Below are 9,853 nucleotides of genomic sequence, written 5' to 3'. Positions count from 1 at the left end.
GAAAAGGCAGAGAGCCCACGACCACTATCAGAAGAAATGAGGTTATAAGGTCATCTCCAACCTATAAATCTATTTTGGTGCAGTTTCTGCAACAAATATAACATTCATCTCCAACTCATTTACTTTAAATATTACGCTAAAAAGTATATTTCTAGAATATTCTTTTTGTTTACTATTTATTTATAAATTTAACAATATAATTATAATTAATGTTAACATTAGTATTATAATTATAATTTTATTTTTATTAATAGCTAAATTTATTTATTTGATTCTTATATATATTAACTCTAATATTTATAATACGAATTAATACAAATGCTTCATTATTAAAATTGACATAATTTTAATACAGATAATTTATTTTTAGAACTTAATATGAATCCAAATTCAAACATCTGAACAACTATATTCCTCCCACAAATGATCAATTAAACCATTTCGTAGTGCATAGTGAGCATCTTTGTCTTTTATCCTTTTATATCGAGCGAAAAATTCTTGAAATCTGATATTCTCATCGACAACCATTTCTACATCCGGAGTTGGTGCTTCTCTCATAGCTTCAATGGGTGAGCTAAGGTCACGTTCATCTTCGATAATCATATTGTGCATTATAATACATGCTGTCATTATATCATGTAAATGATGTTTCTTCCAAGCATGTGCTGGAGATGCCACAATCGCAAATCGAGATTGGAGAACACCAAATGCACGCTCCACGTCTTTTCTACAGGATTCTTGTTTCATTGCAAAATATTTCTTTTTTGAACCGTGTGGATCGTGGATAGATTGTACAATAGTTGACCATTTAGGATAAATACCATCAGCCAAGTAATATCATGTATCATATTATTTTCCTCCAATTGTATAATGAGCTCGAGGGGCAATACCTTGTGCGATGTTGGAAAATAGATTGGACGATCCCAAAACATTTATGTCATTATTGGATCCGGGCATACCAAAATATGCATGCCATATCCAAAGGTCGTAGTCAGCTACTGCTTCTAAAATTATTGTTGTAGAACCACTACGACCTGCATATTGACTCGCCCAAGCCGTTGGACAATTTTTCCACTTCCAATGCATGCAATCAAGACTTCCCAACATTCCAGGGAATCCGCGTTGTTTACCAATATAAAGTAACCTGAAAACATCATTGGCAGTAGGAGATCTCAAGTATCGCTCAGCAAAAACTTCCACCACGGCTCGACAAAATCGTTGCATGCATTGAATTGCAGTGGACTCTCCAATTTTGATATATTCATCAGTAGCATCCGCGGGTAATGCATAAGCTAAAATTCGCAAAGCAACAGTTGTTTTTTGAATAGTCGATAGCCCGAGACGCCCCACACTATCACTTCTTTGTGTGAAGTAAATATCATGATTCTTTACTTCATCAACTATACGAAGAAAAAGATTTCGAGACATTCGAAATCTCCGTCGGAACATTGCTTCGTTATATCTTGGGTTATTGGCAAAGTAATCGTTGAACAGATTACGGTCGGCAATTTCCCGATCACGGTGAGTTATTATATGACCTGATATTGAACCTCTGTGTGTGACTTCTTGCTCTTGGTGGATAATGTAGGTAGCAACCAACTGTTGATCTTGTGCTACAATATTCAATATTGCATTTCGTGTATTATCCAAATTCTCAAAATCATCCATCCAATTAGTAGGTGTTTCATCTTCATTATCAGACAATGAAGATGAACTAGAGGATGATGCGTGAAATTGGAAATGAGAATTCATTTTCAAGTTTGTGAGAGCGTAGAATGTGGTGTGAGAATCTAGGATATTGCGTCGCATTATATAATAATTTATCAAAAAATATGACCGTTGGATGAGATTGCCTTATCTACAATCTGTCCGTTGAATTAGATTGTGTTATCTACAACATCATCAGTATTATGACCGTTGGATAAGATTACATCTAATCTTGCCCATTGGATTAGATTACAATATTATCATCATCTTGACCGTTAGATGAGATTGCCTTATCTAGAATCTGGCCGTTGGATTGGATTGTGATATCTACAACCTTATCAGTATTATGATCGTTGGATGAGATTACATCTGATCTTGCCCGTTGGATGAGATTACAATCTTATCTTCTTTCTACTATAAGTAAAATATATCCGATTCAAATATGATCATGTGTGGTATATTATGAAAGATATGGAGAAATTCTCGAGTGACATCAATCAAATGAGCGCACCAGCAAGAATGCATGTCACAAGTTTGGACTCATCACAGTCAGATAGCCAGACACCAAATACTCCAATATCAGGTTCTCTTGGATTACCTCCGTTTTCAATTAATTTAAGTAGTGATGAAAATGCGGGCGGCACTTCATCCCAGCGACCTCTTGGTGTTAAAAAATCTAAACTAAAGAAAAAAGGGACGACAATGTGTTGGAATTGATATCTACAATGAAAGAAGGGCATCGCGATCTTATAAATGTATTACAAAAAGGATCTACTGAAATTCAACAAAGTTATGAGATGAAACTCCTAGCATTGCAAAATGAGCAGCTCAAATTAGCAAATAAACAAAAAAAAAATTGAAACTAGACAACAACAAATAGCATTAGCAACCCTTAAAGAGGAGAATAAAGTTTTGTACATGGATTTAAGCACGATAGGTGATCCAGAAATGCGCGAAATTGTTCGAAAGGAACGAGCCAAAATTTTGAAAAAAAGAAATGAAGAACATGGACAACACGAAAATGATACATTTGGGAAATATTTTGGTGATTTTGGAGGATCGGGATCTAATTTAGGAGATTATTTATCATCTACATTGTTTCTCATTTTTATGTTTTTATTCGCATTGTTATCTTTGTAATTTTCTATTATGTATTATCTTCGAATTTGTATTTCAATTATGTATTATCTTTGTATTTTGTATTTCAATTGGGTATTGTAATTTTAATTTCAAAATTTTGTTTTTGGTTTTTCTGATATTTTATCAATTATATATTTACGAGAGTTCAAAATGTCAAAAATAAAATAAAAAACTAGAAATATTTTTATAAATTTTCTAATATAATTATAATTAATTTTTTTGTGTTTTAACTTTTATTATGAATTATATTTTATATCAACACGATTTAATTTTACTCATCAATTATATAATATTATTATTAAAAATATTTAATACATATTTATATTAAATAAAAAACATTAAAAAAATTTAAAAAAAATAAAAAAAGGCCCAAACCCAGCGCCATTTTGGCTCTGGGTTTCTCCTCTGCGCCAAATTTGGCGCAGATGAGGGAGGCTGCGCCATTTTGGAGAAATGGCGCAGCCTCCGTTGGAGCAAAAACTCCACTCTATCAAACGCTATGATAGCGCAGGGTTGGAGATGGTCTAATGGTGGTGGTGGTGGAGGTGGAGGCAGTGGAAGCTGACCTTATCAGCCCTCACATTCTCAGCATAAGATCTTTAGATATGACAATAGGTGTAATAGATCTTTATTTTCTGCAAATCTCTATAAAAATTTAATTTAATTTTCTTAATTTTTATGAATTAATTGAGATGTATTACTGTAATTCTTTGAGTCTAACAACTTAGTTTTATCATCACCAAAAATTAAAATATTGTTATATTAAAATTTCTAAGTTTGGGTTATAACACACAACGTCGAACTGTTTCAGGATCCAACTTCTATTTTATTGCATTTATAGGTTTAGAGCTGGATGATCTGGACTCAAGTCGGACTGCTTATTCGAGACTTTAGTTGGACTGTTTCCAGCTAGTTATCTTAAAATCAGGTTGGATTTTTCTACTTTAGTTCAAGCTGATTCAAAAAATCAGATTGGATTTATCCCCTTGAACTAAATTTTTATAGAAGATTTTCTAATAGTACTCTAACTGCACAATGTTCTATAGATGATATGCTTGTGCATCGAGCTATTTCATATGCGTACCAGCTATACTTTTCAGAAAATCTTTTGATCAATCAATGGATATTAACGGATGTCTCCGGTTGTTCAAAAATGTATAACAATAAGACAAAGATACACATATGTTTTTCTATCTCATTGGTCAAAAATTCAAAGGCCTTTATTTGACATATTTGTATTCATGTCAAGGAACAATAATTGCAAAATACTATGAAGAGAAATGAGACAAAAGATTATTTGCTTCCGTGTCAACTATTAGTACAAGTTGAATATTGAAGCAAAAATTAAAGTTGAATGTTGAAGCAAAAATTAACGTTAGAAGAGTTCAACTATTTAAATGTGTGATTCAAGACTAAAAATTCTACTGAAGTTTTTATAAATGTCTTTATCTGAAACGACCTTGAATTTTTTTTCCTAATCTTAAATCATAAATTCTAATAAAATAATATTACATAATCATGAATCATAATAGACTAACAATTTAAATCTCAATTGCATAAAATAAAATCATAAATCATCGACTAACCAAAACTTCCTAAATTGACCTTTAGAAGATCAACTAACAATAAAACAAAGTATAAAAAATATCTCTAATAAAAATTATTAACATAATCTTTAAATCATAAATCTATCTAGCTAGTGCGGAAACATAAAGGCCCTCGGGTGTGTACTGTTGCACTCGATCCACTTAACCATCACCGCCTCCCATAAATCATAGAATCCTGCATCATACAAACCTAGTGAGTCTAAAGACTCAGCATGTTTTAAACATGGATAGCAAATAATACATATACGATCACATGCATTAAAAATCAAACTTTTATTTAAAATAATCTTTTGAACATAAATAAACCATTTAAAAATAGCTTTAAGCATAAATAAATCATTTAAAATGAGCTTTGAGCATAAATAAATCATTTTAAAAATTGTTTAAAAATAGCTTTAATCATCATCATAAATCATATATCATAAAATCATTTTTATCATAAGCTTTCAATCATATATCCCAACCCCTGACCATCACTCTAGGACCCTGATGGACTAGCCTGGCTCGTGCCCAGGCCAGCCAAAACCCCTCTCTGCTGCTGCGATACACTACAAGCTTACGTGAGGAGTCCTTGCTCCACGGGACTCCTCCATAGCTGCGACCAAGGAGTCCTAGCCATGCTAGGACCCTTCCTGACTCTGAACCACGTCCATAAAGAGCCCTCCTCGAGACCCGGTCGAGCCCCATGACCCCATGCACCCTAGCCAAGTCCCTTGAATTTTGTACAAGCCATACACCCACGGTTCCTTCTCTGAATTCTCTCGGCTATTCAAGCTTGTTATTTCCTTAAGTTTTATCATGTTTTGATCATAATTCATTTATATTTTATCATGTATTGGAAGCGTGGATTCAAAAACATTTTTTTATAATAGCGTAAAGACATCGTATTTTTGAAAACAAACGTTCTACCATAAAAATATTCAAACACCTATTTTTTTCATGCATAAACAATTAATTCATGCATAATATGATTTTTATGATGTTTGAAAGAGTTTATAAAACTTGCCTTTGCTTTTATAACGCTCGAATTTTCAATCGTCAACTAGGAAGGACGAACGGGTGACGAAGAACACAAGCTTTTCTTCCCCTTATTTTTTCAAAAATTGTGAAGTGTGTAAGGGTGAAAATCGGCTGAATGGAGGCTGAATTATGAGATTTAGTATACCTAGGAGCCTTATTTATAATTAATTAACATGTTAATGGGCTTTGGTTTTGGGCTTGCAAGCTTAAGAGTAATTGGACGTACTTAAATTAATTAAATTGGACCCAATAACACTTAATTGATTAAATAATAAAAGTTTATAAAATTAGTTTCCATAAAATAATATTTCTGATCCTTTAAAACTCCTTGTTTGCCCAAAACCGACTTCCCGGAAAAAATCGAGCTCGACTCGTAAAGTAATTCGAACTCCAATATTTTTAGGAAAATTAAATCATTTTTAATCATATTAGGAAGCCTTGCCATTATTTAAATACAAATACATATTCTTGTCTTGGTCGTCCCCGGTCTCATTTCCCCTGCCTATTATCGAATATTCAGGTAAAATCTTTAATTTCATGAAATCATGTCATATTATCATTTAATCATGCAATCATATCATATAATCATATAATAAATATCATGCTAGCATTAAAATCAATTAAATAAAACAATTAAGCAATTAAAACAATTTTGCATGCATGTGGTTTAGCACATGCATGCATATATCTTAATATTTGATCTTCAATGATTAATTTGTGCTACCTTACCTACTCAAGTTGTTCAAACTATTTGTTAGAGAATTATATTGTGTTGTTTAAACTTATGGTTCTAAAAGCAGCTCATTAGGATTTGTTCTTGAGAAGTATACTACGAGTTTCAATTTATGTCGTGGATAAGTCTTAACAGAAGTAGGTTGTCGCAAATTGTGGTAAAACCAAAGTCTTCTAGTGAATTTCTTCTTTGAGAGAAACAAAGAGAGAAGTAGAAGAATTTTACCTTCGAACTTCCATATATCTTGTGTTATTTACTTTACGCATCTTTGTATCCATCTCATTAATTTGTTTTACTTGTTAAAAGATCGTCCAAGTGAATATTTAATAGCTCACTAGTCCATTTGGCCCCTTCTGTAATTTGAAAAAACATTTTCTTGTGGCAAGTTATATCTAGTATGTTGAGAAACATGTATTAACATCTACCTGTTAAGATTAGCCGGAATTTAAAAGAAGATTTTTAAAGTTTTATTCAGCCACCTCTACGCTCAATATTCGATCTTGGCAAATTACCTATTATCTAGGATTTAGATTTGTTAAATTAACTATCTTATGAACTTTTATTTATAAATGTTTTTAAAAGATATTTGAAGTTTTCAATTTATAATTTAGGAAGCATTATGATCTTTTGAAACGAGGTGTGCAACATTTTTTATTTCTAAAATTCCCTTGAGAAAAATTTTATTTTTTAAAATTATAATTGAAGTTGATTTTTGTACTACATATTTGTAATCCCAAATTATATGTTTATTGGAACTATCACTTAATATAGAGATCATTAAAGTTTTTAAACTATCATCACTAGAAGGTTCTTGTTTAGATTTTGATAAAATCTCTTCTATCCTAGTAGTTTGATTTCTTAAAAAATGTAAAGTAGGATTAGTGAAATTATTTTGCTCGATTATATGGTCAAAATTATCATTTCTAACTGATTTTATAGGGACGGCATAAATTTCTTTATTACCCTTTTTTATTTTGTAAAGTAGTAAAAGGGAGATGAACATCGAATGATTCTTCTCTCGTTTCATGAACATATAATTTATATGTTGGTTCAAGAATATTTATAAAAGACTCATCTTAAAAATTTGGAAGTTCCTTATTTCTTGTTTGGAAAAAAAACTTCTCCATCCCTTTGAAAAAAATCTAAATTTGACTTAGTTTCTTCTACCCACTCTTTATATCTTAAAGAATATAAATTTAGGTTTTAAACAACTTAAAAATCATTTTTTCTTGTTTTGATTTTTAAATTTATCTAAAATTTTCTGAATAAGATTGTCATCACTAATAATCATAACATTATAACCCATACTAGAAAAATGTAGGAAAAATGGAAATTCTATTATTAACAGAATAACTTGTTTGAAATCTAGAATTACTAGACTCAGACAGATTGTGGGGACCCGGACGCTAATCAAGTTCTTAATCATCATTGGGACAATTTAATCAATTAAAGTAAACAGGGTCTAAATTTTTTTTAAAAATACAGTATTAAATGCGGAACGTAATGGAATACATTCTAACATACTTATCAGTATTAAAGTACAAGTCTTGTACTATATACAATCATTCAAAACTAAGGTTTAACGACTACATATCAAGTGTTTAAACCATATCTCTAATCAAAGTCCGTAGTCTCCACTCTAATCACGATCTATCTTCATCTCCTCGACCCTAAACCTGTCCCACCTGTTGCCATGCACACATACAAATACGACAAGAGCCGGATAACTCCGGTGAGATATACATCCCAGTATAAATCAACGAAACATGCAATCATATAAACAATATAAAGCATGAAACAAATAACAGTAATATGTATCAAAATCTGAAAACATAATCAATATAAAACTGTCAATCAGACTCGTGACTCCACGTCTCAGACTAAACTCAATCCTAGTCTAGGGATCCCGGTTTTCAGACGTTGGCATTCTTATATCGAATTCAGTAATAGAAGAAACTCCAATTCTATTCAATCGATATAACCAAACATCCGGTGTCTTGACCTATCCGTCACAGACTGTGGCACTATCCCCAATTCACTATCTTGTGACAATGTGCAATGTGCCAGTGACGATTCCATCACTATCGGCACTTATGTCACAAGATCACTCGTCTAATACTCATCTGATACATGCTTCTATAAATCAATAGAACAAGCATATCAATTCAAATCAATGTAAATAATAACAATAAGTATGTGATTTAGGGAAACTCAAGTATATCATACTCGAGTCGTTCTCCCGGTACCACATTGACTTATACCTTTCTTTCGTAATCTCGGTCTGACGAATTGGAAGTTCTGAATTCAAGACTGTCTCTATCAATCTGAAATGACATATCGAGATTAATAATATCAATATTCCATTCCCAATTCAACACTGAATCTGATCAATCTGAATCTAACTCAAAATCAACGGCATAACGGAACAATCTCGATATCTCCGTCAATACCACATCAACATATATCAATTACAATCTATAACCCATATCCAATATAATCCAGAATCAGTCAGTAATCCAAATCTGTTCAATTTTAATCAATATAATCTGAAAAATCATAACAATTCCAAAATCAATATGTTCTTCGATCTGACTTCGATTCTACGAAGTCTAGTATTCTCAGAACACATAATATATATCAAATCATAAGTCCTCTAATACATGAATTTCAAATCATGTTAGAAATCGATGAAACTTACATCCTTGTGTAGCCCTTGACAAGAGGATTTCAGAACTGTGCTCGGATTCAAAATCGGATCACCGGTACTTGCAAAATTAAATTTCTAGTATTCAAAATCGGATCACCGGATTCAAAATCGGATCACCTTCACATAATGAAGATTCTATTATTCATAATAAGGAATCTTCAAATTTATTATGCATTTGATCTCTGACGATTGTTAAGGATGATGTATTGAAACCTAATCTTGTAAGAGACTTTAAACATACTTGGTTCATTCCTAAATGTATAAATTTATATGATTGCTTGTGAACATTAACAAGCTTTTGTGATAACAAACTAAATGAATCATATCCTCCTTTTATAGGAATTGTTTCTTCTATAGTTTTTATGATATAATCAGATCTAAAATTAAAACTATCAGATCTATAAATCTTCGTATTTGAAGATGCTGGTACTTTTCAGTCTTGAATATTTTTTTTCAAAATTTTCAGAAATATAATAATTTTTATTTTTGGTAGTACCACTACTAGAAGATCTCTTCTTAGTAAAGGATCTTATTATCTTGTCCATTAGGAATTCGAGTAGATACTGTCAAGGATTTATTTCTACCTTACCCTTCAGGCTTTACAGGTTTTATGGATACCTGACTTAAGGATTGCTCGCGGGTAGAGCCACCTTCTTTCCTTTTGGACAAGAGAATATGATCTCTTTAACTTAGACGAATTTCTTCGATAAATGACGCTCTGATACCACTTATGCAGCGATGATTGAGCGTTGTTTTTCAAAAGCTTTTAAAGATTGCTTTAACCTTGTTATGACAAACCAACTTTTAAAGATTGGGTTGATATCTGGATTTTTGAGTTGATTCTCAGCAAAGGAAATATGATCTTTTGTAGATTTTATTTTTTTTTTAATTTTTTCAAATAATTTACTTCTTGAGGCATGATATAATCGATAGGAGGAT

At 31.7% G+C, this 9,853-nt stretch overlaps 1 protein-coding gene across 1 annotated transcript; it reads right to left on the bottom strand.

Moving 5' to 3' along the window:
* Positions 1 to 237: 237 nt before the first annotated feature.
* Positions 238 to 1,809, bottom strand: LOC142549986 (uncharacterized). The gene is given in 2 exon segments (XM_075659230.1): positions 238 to 898; positions 1,112 to 1,809. Coding segments are annotated over 2 exon segments (1,206 nt in total). The 3' UTR covers positions 238 to 390.
* Between the last annotated feature and the right edge of the window lie 8,044 nt (positions 1,810 to 9,853).

The sequence above is a fragment of the Primulina tabacum genome, chromosome 6, assembly GCF_025594145.1.
Source record: "Primulina tabacum isolate GXHZ01 chromosome 6, ASM2559414v2, whole genome shotgun sequence".
In the NCBI taxonomy this organism is placed as follows: Eukaryota; Viridiplantae; Streptophyta; class Magnoliopsida; order Lamiales; family Gesneriaceae; genus Primulina; species Primulina tabacum.
Note: the sequence above shows the minus strand (reverse complement) of the source record. Positions and strands in the feature narration are given on the sequence as shown.